This window comes from Halichoerus grypus, chromosome 10 (genome assembly GCF_964656455.1).
Source record: "Halichoerus grypus chromosome 10, mHalGry1.hap1.1, whole genome shotgun sequence".
Taxonomy (NCBI): domain Eukaryota; kingdom Metazoa; phylum Chordata; class Mammalia; order Carnivora; family Phocidae; genus Halichoerus; species Halichoerus grypus.
This window is the reverse complement of record NC_135721.1, coordinates 13,926,920-13,946,205: the sequence shown is the minus strand read 5'-3', so window position 1 is coordinate 13,946,205 and position 19,286 is coordinate 13,926,920. Positions and strand designations below refer to the sequence as shown.

At 39.7% G+C, this 19,286-nt stretch overlaps 1 protein-coding gene across 1 annotated transcript; it reads left to right on the top strand.

Moving 5' to 3' along the window:
• Nucleotides 1-2,786: 2,786 nt before the first annotated feature.
• On the top strand, nucleotides 2,787-7,738 carry RDH14 (retinol dehydrogenase 14). The gene is made up of 2 exons (XM_036100125.2): nucleotides 2,787-3,290; nucleotides 6,664-7,738. Exons 1-2 carry the CDS (start codon nucleotides 2,898-2,900, stop codon nucleotides 7,279-7,281), a joined length of 1,011 nt encoding a protein of 336 aa, XP_035956018.1. The 5' UTR covers nucleotides 2,787-2,897; the 3' UTR covers nucleotides 7,282-7,738.
• The last annotated feature ends 11,548 nt before the right edge of the window (nucleotides 7,739-19,286 follow it).

Genomic DNA, 19,286 nt, shown 5'->3' with positions numbered 1-19,286 from the left:
TCATACTAATGACTCTTTAGGATAAGCTTATAACTAGAATGCTTGAATGCTGAAAGGACTAAAGCCTAGTTAGTTTTACAAAGCATTGCTCATTTTTGCATGTTAGTAGATAGAATGAATTGTTACCCATCATCATTGTAGAATATTGGTCTTCAAAGAAGGAAAGAGAAGGGTTAAACACACCCTTGAAAATTAGAGTTTTTTATTGTTGCCTCTGTGACCAGCCTTTTAATCAATGCAAAATTAAAAGGTCACCCCATCTGCATGAGTATACCAATTCTGACACTGCTCATTCAGAAATAAATCAGCAGGTTATTCATATAGGGTACTTTCCATCTAAGATGAGTTCTAGACAGAAGCTCCTGGGAAAGCTTCTTCGAAGCTTACCTGGTGGGTGCATTGCCTCTGGACCACAGGACTTCATATTGAAGTCTCTGGCTCTGGGCCTGGCAGGTAGGTCCAATGATTACATGGATAAAAAGCCTTGGCTACCACTTCAAAATGTAACATGAAGTGTAGTATCCTAGCCTTTCACTGTTACCATTCTTTTGTTATTTTTGTTTCGTTTTCAAGAAACACTGACTGTTTTTTAACCATAATCTACTGCATAATAGTCACAGTGAGCTGGTTATTTTCATGCCACCTCATTTTCTTACAAACCAAATGTTTGTAACAGAATAGTATTGTTACCTCATTTTTTATCAATGAAGAACTTAAGATTCACAAAGAAAAAGTAGCTTGTCCAATAATGTGCAGCTAATAAATAGTAGAACTTAGATTCAAAATCAGGTCTTACTTCAAAAGCTATAATCTATTTTCTCTGTGTTATATAGCCTTCCACATCAAGTTGTTCTTATTAATTCCATGGCCATAGGACCCATCCTGAACAGATTAGTCATTCCATTGTTCTATGCTTAAAGTACACAGCAGTTACATAGCAGATCTGGGGATTTCCCTCCTCCTTCCCTCTTCATGCCCTCTCTTGTTCCTTCTACCCCCACCTCTCTCTCTAGTGCATGCATATATACATACTCCACCCCAGCTCTAGTTAAAGAAGACTGCTGCTGATACATAGCTTTTGCTCTGCTTCTTAATTTGATGTAAGCTAGTCCAAAATATATCAGTCATGACACTCACTGAGTACCTACTGTTTTCTATGCATTCTCCAGTGTGAAGACCACAAAAGAAACTCAGACATAATCCCATCCTTTAGGAAATTTAAAACCTCGAACAATCCGTAGAGTAAGTTAAGCATGCAAACTGATATAGTCAACACTAGAGGGCTGTTTGTCCTCAGTGCCAAGCAAGGGTCACACAGAAAGTTGAGGCAGAGATCTGCATGGGCTGGAGGTGATCAGACAACAGAACTGAGGTGAACTTTGAAGGATGGGAAAAATACAGATAGATTGAAAAAGAAAGAGGAAACAGATGTGCTCCGGGATCAGTGAGTTTGAGAGGTAGCTTCAAATTACAGAAAGGGTGGAATAAAGGCCCATCCCTGGTGATTTCTGCTCTGGTGCCTTGTGGAATCTCCAGGGACAGTGCTCCTTCCCACCTGTGAGCTCCATCTCCAGCACTCACGTGAAACCTTCTTCTGGCATTCTAATCCTCTTCTGTTTGTAATGTGACTGTTCACTGCATGTGACATCCTTCCCAAATGTACAGGAGTGGGGGAGAGTTTATCAAAATAATCTAGGGAGTTTATTTCAAACTATACTGGTTGTGTGTCTCTTCTCTTGTCCTGAAGATTCTAGAATGGGGGCTGTGGCGGGGAGTCTCTGTCTCTGTACCAGACAACAAGCACCTTGAGGGCAGAAATGGTGTCCTCTTTCTCTGTGACTCTCCCAGGGCATGGGGCCTTACACATATCTGATGGGTGAGTAGATGAATGAATGAGGACTTGAGAAGGGCTTGGTCTAAAAACTATGAAGTTTGCCGCTTGAAGATGGGTCCCTGTGGCAATAAGCCCTGACATTTTTCAATCACTCTATAGCGTACAAAGCACTTTCCCTTCCATGATTAATCTAATCGTCTCCTGGAGGAGGTGTGGAAGCACTTGTGAATGGGTCTACTCAGAAGTCTGTGTCTAGAGTAAGTCCAGGCTTTCCCACTATCTCTACCACTATCAAGTAAGACCACTGGAGGATGACTTTTGCTATAGAGATCAATGCCATAATGGTTTTCAGTTCTCAGACTGTGGTCCACAAACCAGCAGCGTCGGAATCACCTGGGAACTTCCTAGAAATGCAAAGTCTCAGGTGCCATCTGGAACCTATTGAATTCTAAACTCTGGTACTGGGGCCCTTCAATTTCGGGGACGGGGTTGCGGGGAGAGGGTTGTGTTGTTCTTAGGAGCTCTGCAGGGGATTCTGATACTAAGCTAACGTCTGAGAACCACTGGTCCATTCTGTTTTGGACTGGTTCACGTTGCTAAGTTCTTCGCCTCATCATAATAAAAAAGAGCTCTTCCTCAGACTCCAGAGGGTAGGAACCACTCATTCTCCTGAGGGTGAAAGGAAACTGCACCGAGGGTAACAAGTCCCAGGAATCCTTAACGGAAAACACACTAAGCAAGCCCTGATATGTGGGATTTGTAAATTCAAAATATTCATAAGGCATTCCCACCGGGTCAACCACCACCACTCTGGGGCCTGTGCTCACCCTCCATGGGCCGGCTCCACCGAGTCACCGCGACTCAGGGCGCTGTACTGCCCTAACCAACCCGGCGCCCTCGGAAGGAAAACTACAAGTCCCAGCATGCCCCACGCCGCCCCGTCAGGCGGCAACAGGCCCCGCCCCAGAGTTCTTCCCGAGCAGGTGGCAGCCTCGGTACCGGGCGTGCGGCGACTCCGGAAGTCCCGCGCGGGGGGGCCGGTGGGCCCTCGGCCCCGGCGGCTATGGCCATAGCTACAGTAGCGGCACTCCTGGCCGCACTGGGTGGGGCCCTGTGGCTGGCGGCCCGGCGGTTCGTGGGGCCCAGTGTCCAGCGGCTGCACGGAGGGGGGAACTCGGGCCTCATGCACGGGAAGACCGTGCTCATCACTGGGGCGAACAGCGGCCTGGGCCGCGCCACGGCAGCCGAGCTGCTGCGCCTGGGGGCGAGGGTGATTATGGGCTGCCGCGACCGCGACCGCGCCGAGGAGGCGGCGGGTCAGCTCCGCCGTGAGCTCCGCCAGGCCGGGGGCCCCGAGCCGGGCTCTGACGCCGGCGGGGCCGGCGAGCTCGTCGTCAAGGAGTTGGACCTCGCCTCGCTGCGCTCGGTGCGCGCCTTCTGTCAGGAGATGCTCCAGGTGTGGGGCTCCGGGAACCAGCTGGAGATCCGGGACGGGCGCGGGCCTCGGCGGCGGGCGAGGCGGGGCCGGGGGCTGAGCGGGGGGGGGGGGAGGGGGGAGGGTGCGGGGGGGTCCAGGGGGTGGTACCGCCCAGAGTCCAGGGGGTGGTACCGCCCAGAGTCCAGGGGGTGTGACCTTGGGAAAGACCGAGCCTAAGAATCAAAACCGTCGAATGGTATGAAGGCTTGGGAGTGCAGACTCGGGAAATTGGTTTTAGGAAAGGCCTCTGTTTTCCAAAGATGCTGAGAAAACAATGGCCCCAAGAGGAAAATTAGCCAGTTTCTGAATATTTCCTTTTGTTATGTGAGGACGGCCCAGGGGGAGATCCGCCAGGTCTTAGGATTGTTTGTTTCTGTGTCTGAAGTCCGTGCACCAAGTCATCTTTCAGAGCTGAGAGCCAGGGACCTTGAAGCATTTTTTTCCCCCCTCTGCTGGGGTAGGAAGTTTAGCTCTCTGACACCAGTGGATTCATTAGCACCAGCTCCTTAAACAGTCTCTGGCCTGATTTCTAAATAGATAGGAGCTAGGAATCCCAGTAGCCATGTGCTCTAAACGGGGACAGAAATATAATACTTAGTGTTTATTGAAGGTTTCCTATGTGCCAGGAGCTGTTCGAAGAATTTCAGATACTTAAAAAATTTTTTTAATGAAATTAAAGTGCCTTTGGCTATTATTGTCATCGAATCCTCAGTAACCCTGATAGGCTTTTTTTTTTTTTTTTTTTTTTTTAAGATTTTATTTATTTGACAGAGAGACAGCGAGATAGGGAACACAAGCAGGGGAGTGGTAAAGGGAGAAGCAGGCCTCCCACTGAGCAGAGAGCCCGATGCAGGGCTCACCCCAGGACCCTGGGATCATGACCTGAGCCAAGGCAGGCAATGACTGAGCCACCCAGGCGCCCCTAGGCATTATTATTCCCATTTTACAAAGTTAGGCAACAAAGGCATAGGTAAGCCAAATAATTTGCCCAGGATTTGTCTCCAAAGCCCTTTCTTTCTATACCCCTGCTGCCTGCCTGTGAGGTGTAGGAATCTTTGTTTAGATGATAAATATCCCACTGAGGTGGATGTCCTCTGTTGAAATTGAGATAGAAGAGTTTCCTGCAGAAGTGACTTGCAAAAGGGCATATAGAAGAGTGAAATTTAAAATTAGCTGGTGTGAGAAAGGTGCCCATATGAAATGGAGCCTCTTGAGTCTACAGCAGAGGTTCCCAGACTTTCTAATTTTTTCATGATGCCAGTAGGCCAAAGGAAATATCTATCGGTTTATTAAGCAATTAGGTCCAAACAACCTAATAAGTATTTATGTCCTAACAACTTAGTAGCTGTTTGAGAAAATAATACACATAATTGAAAGAAAAAAGATATTTCATTCTTCAATAACCATAATTACTAATGGGAAATGTGCACCTGTTGTTTAGTGTATCACCACCTCAGTATTTGGAATCAGATTGAAAATGTCCACCCCCATGTCTTGTTCTAAATTGATATTTAACATAGTACTTGCATTTTACCAAAAACTCAGCTTTACAAAGATAGGACACCATTGAAAGGAATTTAGCACAATTTAATGTTGAAGGTGTGAACTCTGTGAGGCTCTGGGGCACCTTGATGCACAGTTTGGAAACTTGCAGATACAGAGAGGTTTTCTGTTTGTTTGTTTGTTTGTCTTAATGGCTAGTATTTCATTATCAGGTAAAACAGGTTAAGAAATAAGAAATAATACTAGTGTATAAAAGATGTTGAAACATTAAAAGTGGGTCTTCTTGTTGTTCATTAAAAATGTAGATGAGTCCGGGTATGCTTCTCATTTCAGACACTTAAGGCATTTTATTACTTTGGCCACTTGAGACAGAACCAATTAAAAGTTAAGGAGATAAACTTTACTAAGTTTCTTTCTGGCTCTGAAGTCCAGTGACTATAAGCAGATTTTTTTTTTAAATGGAAGTATAAATTTCCCACAGGTTGGTATTCGTGGTATTTATGTCATTTATCTCCTAGAATTTAAAAAATAGTGAATGATAAAGTCTTAAAATAACACAAGCCCAGCAAAGAATGATGGCTCGGAAATGATTAATACAGGAAACTCTTCCAAAGGATTAGTGAAAAAAGAACACTCCTTTCTTTCCCCCACGGGTGAACTTTTGCCTTCTTTTTGAAGTTGACTGTTGGAAAAGCCAAAGGTGCTTAGACAGACAGAATGATAAATAGTTAATCCTCTGGCAGGTAGGCTGTGATAACAGTTGTGAAATTTAACACATTTTTCTTTTTACTTACACTTGGCAAAAGGGCCAGTGAAATTTGAAATTTGACCTCAAATTAATTTAATCGTAGGTCATCACTGTGTCTTTACACCTGGAACATGTTGTACATTTCTTTTTCTCTGCCCATCAAGAGACAGAGAGGAGCCCAGAAAGAGCTAAGGAAAACCAACTTACATGAATTAAAGAATGAAAAGACTTCCTTTTGAGGACAGTCTAAATTTTAGCATTTAACTCTGGAGAAATGCAGGAGGGTACAAAGTGTAAAATTCTGACTATAATAGATCCCCTAAGCTGGGGGTCCTTCAGAGTTTGAAAGAGGTAGGGAAAAAAAGAACAGAATTCTAAATTTATAATAGAGGCTAAAGGTGTTTGTTGGTCCTAACTCCTCTCTAAATGTCCTTTGCTGTTACTGTGAGACTTAGTATTTATGATTCATTGCTTTGTTTCTGATATTTTTATATTACCTAATCAATCTTTTTCTTAACGTTTCTTTGATTTAGTCATGATGTTCTCTCCAGTTTTAATTGGCATCCCTGACCCTTTCTATTGTGTGCTCCATCCCCATGGTACCATTTACCCTTAGAAGAGTACAGAAAGAAGCAGTCCTAGTTTGGCCCTGGTGTTGATAATAGCAGCTCTGGGAATAAATCATGCTGACCTGCCTTCTGCCATATTTCCACTTCCTAGCTCACATCGACTCTCTAGCTATGATGTGAAACTCCCAGTTAGAAAAGCAAGCTAGTTTACTAACTAAAAACAGGGGCATTGGTGTCAGAAGATTTCATCTTCCAGTTTTTGTTTGCCACCCAAGAGCCCTGTGATACTGCACAAATCACCTCACTTGGGTGCTTAGTTTGCTCACAGCGTTGGTAAGGGTAGATGAGAGAGCATGTGAAAAGCACGAGGCCAGGCCTCCATTAAACATGCAAGTCTTTCCACTCCCCGCCCCCCAATTGTTGAAAACCCACAGAGGCACTTTATGGAATTTTAGTAGTTTGTAAGAACTTCTAAAAATTTCATTGTCGGCCTGTATTCCTAATTGCCCCATTCTCTTTTTGACATTTAAAGGAAGAACCTAGACTGGATGTCTTAATCAACAACGCAGGGATCTTCCAATGCCCTTACATGAAGACTGAAGATGGGTTTGAGATGCAGTTTGGAGTGAACCATCTGGGGCACTTCCTACTCACCAATCTTCTCCTTGGACTCCTCAAAAGTTCAGCTCCCAGCAGGATTGTGGTAGTTTCTTCCAAACTTTATAAATATGGAGACATCAACTTTGAAGACTTGAACAGTGAACAGAGCTATAATAAAAGCTTTTGTTATAGTCGGAGCAAACTGGCTAACATTCTTTTTACCAGAGAACTAGCCCGCCGCTTAGAAGGCACCAACGTGACTGTCAATGTATTACACCCTGGTATAGTGCGGACTAATCTTGGCCGGCACATACACATTCCACTGTTGGTCAAACCACTTTTCAATTTGGTGTCATGGGCTTTTTTCAAAACTCCAGTAGAAGGGGCCCAGACTTCAGTTTATTTAGCCTCTTCACCTGAGGTAGAAGGTGTGTCAGGAAAGTACTTTGGAGATTGTAAAGAGGTAGAACTTTTGCCCAAAGCTATGGATGAGTCTGTTGCAAGAAAACTCTGGGATATCAGTGAAGTAATGGTTGGCATATTAAAATAGGAACAAGGAGTGAAAGAGCTATTTATAACACTGGCTGCCAGTTCTATCTGTAATCAGAAGTGGTGTGGCTTGAGTACTTGCTACTCGAAAACAGTTTTGGTTTTACACTAATACTGCTGAGAGGTACATACGGATATTTCGAAGTTACTCAGAAGTTATTTTTTGGAGAACATAAAATTTCAGAACAGATGTCTTAAATATATAATAAGCATAATAAATAGTAAAATGAGCAGTATAATTATCATATACTTTAGAAATTATAATTGAGCAAGCATGGATTACAAATATTAAAGAATCCAGTGACTTAAACACCTTGAGAAGTTTTTCAAATATCTTTTGAGTTTCATGGCCAAAATGTTAATTATTTTTATTGCAGTGCCGGTTTTTGTGTGAAAATAACATGCCTCTTGTATGCACAGTTCTTACTTGGAATAAATTTAATGATGCAAATTCTTAATTGTGTATTTTTTTTTTACAAGTTTCACTGAAATGAGTCCTTTATCATCTTATTAACCTCCACTGATCTTGGTATGCCTACTGTCCTTTCTTCCCACATATCTTGCATACTGCATTAAGAAGTAATATTTCTAAAACCCAAATCTGTGTCATGGTGTCATGTGCCTGCTTAAAAATATGTGGTGGCTTCCAATTGCCCATAACAGTGGGTTTCCAGCCTTTTTTTGTTAAGCTGCAGAATTCATTCTTCAAAAGAAGTCTCAAATACAGAATCTGGATGGGTGAAACAGGTCGTAACAATATTGCAGGGGTAGAGTCTCCCTATAAATATGTTCCTTTTGCCAGTTCCTGAAAGGACTTTGCAGAATATGGTAATTTACAAACCATTTTCATTTAAAGTTTATAAACTCCTTAATATATATATGAGACTGTCCATGAGCTGGCCACAGGCTTACCTTGTCCTCTTAGTGCTGTCCAGTAGAACTTTCTGCGATGATAGAAATAATTGTGTTCACACTGTCCTATATGATACACTTCAGACTTGTTATTGAGTACTTGAAATAGGAGAACTGAATTTCTAATCTTATTTAATGTTAATTTAAAGTTAAATAGGCACATGTGCCTAGTGACTACTGTCTTAGCACATCTCTATTCATTGGATTGTATAACCCTGTCCTCAGTATAGACCATACTTGTCTCTTGGCCTTTCCTTATATTCTTTGAATCCCTGTAGGCAGAACCAGTCCTTTTTCTACTTTGTTTTAATTGATCTTAGCAGCTTTACTAATTATTTTTTTCAAAAATCCAGTTGGGTAATTAGAATAAAAATTCTCCAAGGGAAGATTTTACTCTTTTATTATATTCTTACTAGTTTTCCTTCCCCAAGTATCAAGAATCGTACCTGACACACAGTAAACATTGAATAATGATGTTTGAATGAATAAATAATGAATCAGTGGTGTGCACATAAAAATAATAGTCTGAATAGGTATATTTTAGGTATCTGTTAAAGCATAAAAAATAATTAGTAATTCTTTGTCTTAACCAACTGTAATTGGAAAAAGGAATTATGACGGTGAAGGATAGGCAGTACTGCACTGAATTTAATGACCATTTTAGTCGGGAGTAATCCTCGATTGGTTATTGCTTTTAAGACTTTTTATATTATCTGGTTATCAGTTCTTTTTGAGAATGGCAGGATCTTGGCAGATCATAGAGAAGATCTGTTTTCCGTTAGAGCATTGGGCTGTGAATATGAGAAACACTTAGTGTTTGTACTATCACAGGTGTGTCTTTGCAGGTGTAGTGGGTATATCTGCATCATGTTCCTTGAAATGTATTTTTAAAAAATAATCCTACAAAGAGACTTGCTGAACTTAGAAATATGGGCAGGAAATACACCTGAATGCAACTTGGAAAAATGGAAGCTAATAAATCTGTCCTACACCTCGACTTCATTAAAAAGAGTGCTTTTTTTCTCTTTTTTATTCAGTTAATACCATCTTTTCTGGCTGCATTTTGATACCTGATGCTTTTCAAGGGAGTTGGGCCTTTTGTAAGAGTTGAGCCTTTCAGAGTTCTTGTTTGTGGCACCATAATAAAATAAGATATATTAATTTATCATGATGGAAAACTAGAAGCTCATCTGGAAACACCAAGTATTTAGGTAAAATGAGCTGCCATTTGGAAGATGTCCTTCCCACCCTGTGTTAGATGGAATCGAGGACTAATAGCTATAGTATGACTACTTGGATTTTGAAGATTATTAAACCTTTCTGTTCTGCTGACTTTTGTTACATTGATACTTATTCTCACCCTTAGCAAAATATTCTTAGAAGGATACAATGTGCCAGATAATGGACTAATCGAGCTGGAAACCCATTGTCATGTTGGTTTCTGGCTTCATCTTTGGAAATGTTGACTTCTACTTCAAGCAACTTGTTCTGAAAAGAAGTGAGATTATAACTCTTCTGTCTCAACTCTACCCAGTAGAGTAACTATTTTTTTTAGGAGGTTCCCAGTAGCATTTATCTGGGATAGGGATCTCAGGGCGGAAACACACCACCACTGGGTTTGATTAACAGCTCCACCACTCAGTTCTCCCTGCCACATGGGCAAGATACTTCAGCACCCCCAGCCCCCACCCACCCCTCAGCTTCTATTTTCTTGGCTTTGTCACTGAGATAATCCTTTAAGGGATTGCTCAGTGAATAAATTAGCAGAGTATATAAAGCATTTAGCAAAGTGCCTGGCACATAATGGGCACTCATCTGTTTCCCCTTCCCCAGTGCACCTGATCATTACTATTAATAGTAATAGCAATTAGTAACAGTAATGTTCACAAGAGTACATATGATGGAAACAAAACTAAACCAAGGGTCAGCAAACTTTTTATGAAAGTCCAGACTGTAAATATTTAAAGTTACTAGACCATATACGATCTGTTACATGTTCTTTTTCTTTTTTTTTTTTCTTTTACAATCCTTTAAAAATGTAAAAAACCATTCTTAGCTCATGCAGGCCATACCATTATACTGATGCAACAGTCTAAAGGACTGACTTTTTTTGTCTTTCAGACACTGTGCATGGTAGCAGTTCTTGTGTGTACTGTAATTCCAGTTTCTTAATTTGGCTCCTGTTGTTTCTGCATACCATTTCTAATCTTGTATGACTATTTGTTTGCAGACTCAGGAAGTCTAGAGAATGCATTTTTTAAATCTCTCTTTTCAGCTATCGATTCTGGTGTGAGGAAATCGAAGTTATCCGCCTTCATCTCTCTCCCCTCACAAACCTGCTGGGCCTGGCCCGAGATCTGAGAGAATCTCTATTTGAATATTTAATTGATTCCAAATGTCCTAAGGAAGGCTGAAGAGAGAACATGTTACTAATCACCCTTCAGGAGCTTGGCCCCCACAGACAGCTTCAGATGTTTCTTTCACAAAGCTTATCTGGACAATAGGGAGTTAAATTAGTTACAGGTTAACATGGAGGAAGGTAGTTTATGCCTAAAGGAAAGTTAGGTGGAATGCTCCTTTTTACCCAGACAGTAAGGAAGAGTTTTCACGAAATTAGATGTTTAACCAAAGTACAGAGAAGCACCTTTAACAAACCATTGCCTAATGGACTTACTACAATAATTCCATTTTTTTTTTTTGGAAAACGTACTGACTGACACCCCATAGCATGCAAATGCTCTAAGCTGGTAGGCTGCCCTCCAGCACAACCCAGTCAGTCTCACCTGTTGCGTCATATATTTAGGAAGAGAGTTGTGCAGCTTTCAGTTATTCACTTAACAAATATTCATTGAATGCCTATTATGTGCCAGGCATTATTCTAGGCTTTGGGGACGCAGGAGGCAACAAGGAAAACCCACCAAACCTGCGTGTGTGTTAGTTGTGCTTGTTATTAACCATCATACAAGTTATTCATCATAATACAAACCAATGAAATACGAGTACAAAGAAAGATTTTCTGTGAAAAGTAAGCTGAGTGCTTTCTAAAAACTAAATGAAGACAAATCACTAGAAACACTATTGAATAAAGTTTCATAACATCGTCAAATATTAAAAATAGATACTGCAAAAATCTAAAAGGTGTCTATATTTAGTGCTTTACAAGTGACTTTAAACTTTGACTCCATTTTAAAGACACAAAAGCTGGAAATAATAGACTATACTGTTTAAGTGAGTATAATGCAAGAAGATGGAATTCCAAGTGAACTCATATTCAGAAAACAACAAAGAAAAGCCCCTAGCCTTGTACCAGAAGATAGGCAAATGAATGAATGTGCCGTATGTTTCAAGTTCAGATAATAAATCCCGAGTGCATATGATTCATCTTTATGATTTCCTTCTTTAATCAACTTGTTCATGTAACCAACTGATTCTAAATAAGAGGGCTAATACCGTATAAAATAGAGCTATCATTGACATCAGAAAAGTTTCAGTTTGGAGGAATTGGCAATAAATGTGCTCCGCATAGTGAGTCATATTTTCCCAAAGACTCCTCATCTAAATTTGAGATATACATATTTTTAGTGCCCCAATATACCTAATTGATTATTGGATTTAATTGGTCCTAACTGTTTTTGCAGCCTAAGATTTATTTTCATCAACCCCGTGTTTGTTTTTCTTCTTCATTTAAAGCTCCTACTAATTGTGTTAAATAGGTAAGTTCCTGAATATTTAAGTGATTTTTTTTTCAGTATGTCATTTTACCTTTAGAAGTTGCCATGGTACATATGACGTATGACAACCTGGTCTGTCCTCAGTTGCAAATTTTAAAGTCTCTTCAAAAAACAACAAAAAAGAAGATGCTGACTTCCTTTATAAATTCTGACTTAAAAAATACTTGTACCTTTTTTTTTTCTTCAAGGGGGTATACCCCATAGTCTAGGTAGTTATCCAGTTATTAGCAGGATGGTTTGAAATCCTAATGGTACCTTTTCTGCTACTATGAGAGAAGCGAGATGAATGAGTAAATAGGAGTTTAAGTTGTAAATATATTCAAAAGATCATTATCTGTACAGACCTACATATAGTGTTGGCATTTTAGGAATATCTTTAAGTTGTACACATGGTTTGAGGAAATGCTGAGCACAGAGAAATACATAATCATTATTAGTTTGTGAAAAAAGCAAAGCACGTTTCTGCCACCAACCCATGAAAGCACAGGAAATGGCTTCATGTAGTAGGTGCCGGCATTTGAGCATTCTGTTGACAGAAGCGGGTTCTACCCAGGGGTTTTGTGTTAATGTAATCAAACACTTCAGAGCTGCAGCCTAGCAAACTCAAGTCCACCCACCTCAGAGTTTATCTTTAGCTCATCTGGAAGAGTTTATTTTAAACATTGAACATTGTTTGCTGCTGTTGAAATGAAAGTGAGAGAGTTACAAGCTTTCTTCCACTGCCATCTGGCAGATTTACTGATGGATCGGGTTCTTTAATCCATGTAGCCCGTGTGTGGGAGCTATTGTCTTTGTGTTGATCATGCAGCTGGCTTGGCTGAACTTTAAAAAGCTCACACAAAGCTATCAAGAGCCATCCTATAGATAAATGAAGTTGGGGGTGTTGCAAAAGTCAATGGAGCCTTTTGCAGGAGGGTGGAGAAGGCTTGGATGTATACTTTTCATTCTTCTCTGAACATATACTTTAAAATCTATAGCTCTCTTTGTGACCCGTAAAAGAGGAAGATAACCATATTGGAATATTTTAAAAGAAATCATTGAAGCTACAAAGAAGTGACTATAGCTAAATTAGAAAAGTATGCAGCAGAGTAGAATGGAAAGGAAGAGCAGATTTGGGGCATCTCTTAACTCATTAGAGTAAATGTGGGATTGCAAGGAGTCAAATGAGTGTACTCTTCAGTGGGGATTTGTCCTGTTTTTTTGTTTTTGTTGTTGTTGTTGTTTTTGCACTATACATGTCATATTGGGACATTCAAAAATACACACATCACCTAACCCTTAGTTGTAGGCTTTTGGGGGTATGGAACGATGTAGGATCTTACTCAGTACATTACAGTGAGTATAATTCATGATTAGTTCCAGTGCATAATTCTTATCATAACCACAAATGCATACACATGCATTAAGAGATTGCATGTGAATGATGGTCTATGTGCAAAAGAAGATACCTTCAATATACCCTATATTAAGTTTATAAGAGCACAAGAAGACATAGGAAATATCTTGGATATGTTCGATTGGCATTCAGTTTTCTTTCCTTACAATGAAAACAAGGAACTACGTGGCGCACATTCTGGATGGAAACCAGTCTCCAACAAATAGGTGCCTTAGCATGAGATTTGGAAGGGAGGATTAAAAGGAGGCCTTCTCTCTACTGTTTTTGGCTATCTTCTGGTAGTCCTGGAAACAGAGTTGCTTCTTTTATTCAGTTTTGGTTTTCTTGTTTTGTTTTGTGTTTTGATGATAAGAGGCAATTGAGGTAGGCCCTGTAGTTCTGTGTCCGCTCGCTTCTCCCTGGGTGTTGAGAGGGGGTTACAGCGGTAGCAGCATCCTGATTCTGGTTTCCCAATCCCAGAATCAGAGTGGTGTCTCCTAACTAAGCATTTCTGTCAGCATCCTCCAGGTGCCCACCTTCCCGACCATGGCAGAAGGAGCAGCTTCCTCTTATAGGTCAGCTCTGTAGCATTTCAGCATTCATTCTTCTTACTGTAACCTAACCCACTCTTTCAGCCCTTCCCATGATTTTGTAGTTGGGTACAAACTTTGTTTGTTGTAGGTTGGAGTCTGAGCAAAATCCCATGATTTCATAGTTGTAGATAACTACAACTTTACTATATTCTATCCCTTTCTCCTTAAAATATCAGGGAGGATTCTGTTTCCTATTTAAGAAACAACAACAACAACAAAACAGATCAATAAGATGACTGACTGGAGAGAAGAAGCATAACGTTTCAAATAGAAACCACCTTGCCAATGAGCAAGCAATGGCAGAGACAGAAGGCACAAAGAAATTGAGCGTTACAGCTTGAAAGGGAGGGGGCTGAGGAAGGAGAGGCCAGCCATGACAGCATTTCTTTGGTGAAATCACTAACCTACAGCGCGTGGGCCCTAGCTTAGCAGCTTCACATACTTGAACTCGTCAAAATGTCAGTTGACAATGTGAAACTACCAAAGGAACTGGAAACCTACCAAAGAAATTTGGGTAGCACATAGTATCCCAGTGAGGAGATCCATATGGGGAACCAAATTATAGCCAGAAATTTAATTAGTTATTACAGGATTGGGGAGAGGAAGTTAATTCTGTCGGAGGTTGGACGTTTGGTAACATTAGCAGTGATACCCGTATTAGGTGAATTCATAAGCAAGTGCTTTATGCGCTGCATGACCATGGTTCTTGAAGTGGGCCTTGTAAGGATGTGTTCTGTTTTTGCTGACTAGGCCACCTTCCAAGTGACATTTTCTTTTTTTAAATATGTGTTTATCACCTAAATATTGCTAGTCTGCCTCAGGAAACATTTCTCCACTATTATACCCCAAAGAGAAGTAAAAGGGGCCAAGTGAATTAGCCACACTCAGAGACACAGGTAGGGGTAGAGGAATATATTATTCGTAGTTGGAAAGGCTGACATGTGAGAGAGTATCTGCGAATCTTTCCTAATATGAGATTTCTGGTGAACAGATTAATTTATCACAGCTGTTTTCCATTTAGGAAAAATGTAATAAATACTAGGCTTCCTTCAGCAGGCAATTTGATTAAGATTGTAGAATGACGTGTGATGGATAATCCTGTATAAGTGTTTTGGGCAGTGTGAATGGATTAGAAAGACATTCATAACTGAAACCCTGGCTACCCTAGGAATATTTATTTCTATTTATCTGCTGCAAATCAAGTCAGAGAAGTAAAGGTAAGAGGGGACTCAAAGGCTAGATGTGAGTTTTTAAGAACCAGACTATAGTGCATTGAAGGCAAGAACATGTTTGAACATTTTCTGCTTCCTGCTAACATCTGGCATGGGGCTATAATATATCAATTACTCACAAGATATTACATTGATTATTTAATTGGTTATTTAATGACCAAAAACTAAGGTGTCTACCATCCTATTGGTGGCCAGGGGAGATGGAGCCGATTTAACTGGACTGACAGATGGTCTCTTCCTACACCCTGGAGAATAAGCTCAACCTTCACAGGGAGTAGAGGGCTCTTTTAGCTTGTGGCAGAAATGCTGGATTATCCTGTACACTCTTACTCAAAACATGGAATGACACGTATGAAAGAGCCTTGGGTAAGTGTGCCATCATTTTTGACAGGTATAGTCAATAGTAATTGGGACTTCATAGGAGGGAAAATAGAATGTCAAACAAAGAAAGCTCACAGGCTAAAAATATTTAATCTTGCCACAGATTCTCCTAGAAACATCTATATAGTTCATTCAAATTATTGACTAGTGCCTTCCAGTTCTTTCGCAGATTCCTCTGGATTCCAGTAAGTAGTCTGCCTTCAGTTGATGAGAGAGGATTTGCCAAAACCAACACAATTAATTCTGCCACAAAGAGTGTATTTACCCCGGCTCATAATTAATTTTCAAATAAGTATATGCACATGAAAAAAAATAAAGAGGGCTTATTTTCTTTTTAAAATAATGCCACCATTCTTGCAAATCCCTAAGATCATCAAATCATAGGACAAATTAGAAGATGTGATTAAACTCACTAGAGAAAGTTCTTTCTAGAATAATTATTATTTATGTGAGATATTTCACATATATTATCTCTAATCCTTGTAACAACACTGCGAGGTAATCTTAGTCCTAATTTGCAGACAAGGGAAGAGAGTTTCAGAAAGTCTAAGTGATTTGCCTTGAAACTGATGGGCCCAGAATTTGAACCAAAATTTTTCAGATTTTAGAAGCTTTGGCTCCTTCCTACCAGTGTACACTTCTTTTAGTGAACTAAAATAAGGTCCATAGAAAAAGTTAAAATTGTCTCTAAAACCAAAATAATAGTAGATATTTCATTTTCATATTTATAGTTATTGTTTTTCTCAGTCTGTCCTTTTAATATATTCATTTTCTAGAGTAGATAATATTTTAAATATGGTTATTTCTGCCTGATGGGTCAAGAATGTGTTAATTTTTTTTCATTGACTACTATATTTAGTTTCTCTGTCAACACAAGTTAATTGAAAAGGTTTCTGCATAATATCCCTAAGTGTAAATTATTTATCAGGGTGGTTAAAAAAACCAGTGCCCCATCCAGAGTGTTGGTTTCCTGCCAAAGGGATATATATCATCTTTCACGGGTTTGCTGAAATTGCACAAACAATGAAATGTCTGAGTTAAATCATAATGCAATGATCAAAAGAGCTGTATTACTGTACTTTATAGTAAATGCATCCATTTCTTTTGAAATAAAGCAGTTTTAACTCTCCTACATCTGCTGAAAATTCAGAGATTATACATATCCTATTAGTGAAAATCCTCTGAAGAGTTCAAATACTTAGAATAGTTTTCCCACTTTGCAATTGATAACACATTTGATATATCAATATTATTTCATGCAAAATTTTCTGAATAAAGTAAGAGGTGACAAGGAAAATACTTTTTGTGTTTCATTTTCAAAAAGATTGTTTGAGGGAACTTTGGCTTCTGGAAATGACAGGCTAGGTTACTTAGACCAATACTTACTTAAGGGCAAATGACAATTCTGGATAAAAGTAGAAAAAATATGCAAACAAAGTGGTGAGAAATTTTTAGATCAAAATCAGACAAACATGTAGTAAGAATCCTAGAAGTTAAGAGAGAAGGCAAAATTACCTTTGCGCAGAGGATATTTGTCCCCTTAGCAGAATCAATGATGAATGTGAAGTTTTGTTATGATTGTCCAGAACCTGAAGGAGGATAGAAGTGAAAGCGTGCACAAAATCTGGGATTCGACACACTCACACAAATTCACATTAAGCTGGGATTCTGAAGGACTCCACACTCATGGTAAGTAGGAGCAAGAACTAACATTGAATTATTCTCCCACCTGTCCCATGGAACAGGGGAGTTGTCTTCCCACTGAGCAGAAGAGGGAGCATATAAAAGAAGAGAAAACCCGTCACTGGAAGGAAGGCTAAGCCCTAGTCCCCAGGCAGAAGTTCACATTGATTTCACCAGAGCAATCCAAAGTAAGCTCAAACCATCCATTTCGCCTAAAGTCATTTAGGACTGGCAGTGCCCTAGATGACCAGCAGAAAGAAACCCAAATCCTCTTCTGAGGAAGGGACCTTCATAAAAGGGCTTAGACAACCTCCATAATTAATTTTTTTTTCAAAGTCAATGAGTAGCAAAGGTACATGCACAGGTACCATGAGTCAGAATAAGCAGCCCTGATCCAAGAATTTCAAATATGAGAATTATCAGACATAGATGATGTAATAACTATGTTTACTATGCTCAGAAAAATAAAAATGAGCTTGAAAATTTCATCAGAGAGAAACTACAAAAGTGAAAACTTTTAGAACTATGTAACGCTTCTAGAAATGAATTTATTGGTATATTTTTTGAGGAGAGGGAGAGGGGAGAGAGAATCTGAAGCAGGCTCCGCGCTCCACGCAGAGCCTAATGTGAGAATCTGACCTGATCCAAAACAGAGTCAGACGCTTAATCGACTGAGCCACCCAGGCGCCCCTAAAAATATATTATTTTCTATCAACCACATTTCTTGATCTTTCCCCTAAAATGTCCATCCTTATGTGTCCCTTTGCAGCTTCCTGCATTATTTCTTCTGATCTGTCTCTTTAGTTTATTACTTCTCTCTTCTGCTGTGTTCAATCAGCAGCAAAATCCACTTTCTGAATTTTTCATTTGTTAGAATTTTGTTATAAATTATATTTGTTATAACTTGCACACACCCATGCTCTCCCTCTCTCTCAAAAAAAATAATATATTTTTATTGGCGTTACAGAAAGGACACAAAGAGAGGTAGGGACAGAGGCAATCTTTGAAGAGATGGTGACAGAGAATTTTCCAGAACTGATGAAAAACAATAATCCACAACTTCAACAAGCCTAACTCTAAAAAGAGTATTACAAAGGCACACACTGGAAACTTAGCTCCACACAACAAACCGTACAACAGATATTTAGAGCAGCCTTATTACTGAGTGCCAAAATTTTGAAGCAACCAAGATGTACTTCAGTAGGTAAATGGTTAAGTAAATTGTGGTACATCCAAACAATGTAATGTGACCGAGCACTAAAAAGAAATGAGATCTCAAGCCACAGGAAGACACAGAGGGACCTTCAGTGTATATTGTTAAGTGAAAGACATCAATCTGGAAAGGCCACATCCGAAATACATACCCATGTGAAAGATGGTAATGGACTGAATGCAACTAACTGCCAACCTAAAATTCCACACTCAATCAAAGTATAGATCCAGAATGGCTGTAAAATAAAAACGTGAACAAACATACCAAAATGGAGAGGACCACCACAGCTGAACCCCATAGAGGACATTCTAAACAATTCACTTCAGGCACAAGGAAAGTAATTCCAGATGGAAGTCCTGAGGAGATAAGACCAAAGAAAATATTAAGTATAAAATGGATAATTATATTAGAAAATAAGAATTCTAGAAACATTTATTGTATAAAGATAATAATGTGAAAGATAGACTTAATATACCTGATAAGATTTAAGCAGAAATCGGGAAGGGGTGAGCTGAATGAAAGTGTTCTAAAGGTTTTCCATTATCCAGGAGTAAGATTAAAAAGACAAGATTGGTATTAAAGGATGCATGGTGTACTAAAGAGTAATCACTGAAATAATTTTTAAAAGCATGATCTCCAAACTAACACAGCAGGAAACACACACACACACCAGAATAAAAATCATCTTTCTAGGAGCGCGTGGCTGGCTCAGTTAGAAGAGCGTGCAAAAGACTCTTGATCTCGGGGTTGTGAGTTTGAGCCCCATGCTGCACGTAGAGATTACTTAAATAAATAAAAAGTTAAAAAATAATCTTTTAAAAAGAAGGTTAGAAATAATAAAAAGAGTAGAAAACGTGAGACAAATATAAGACACAAAATAATTTAG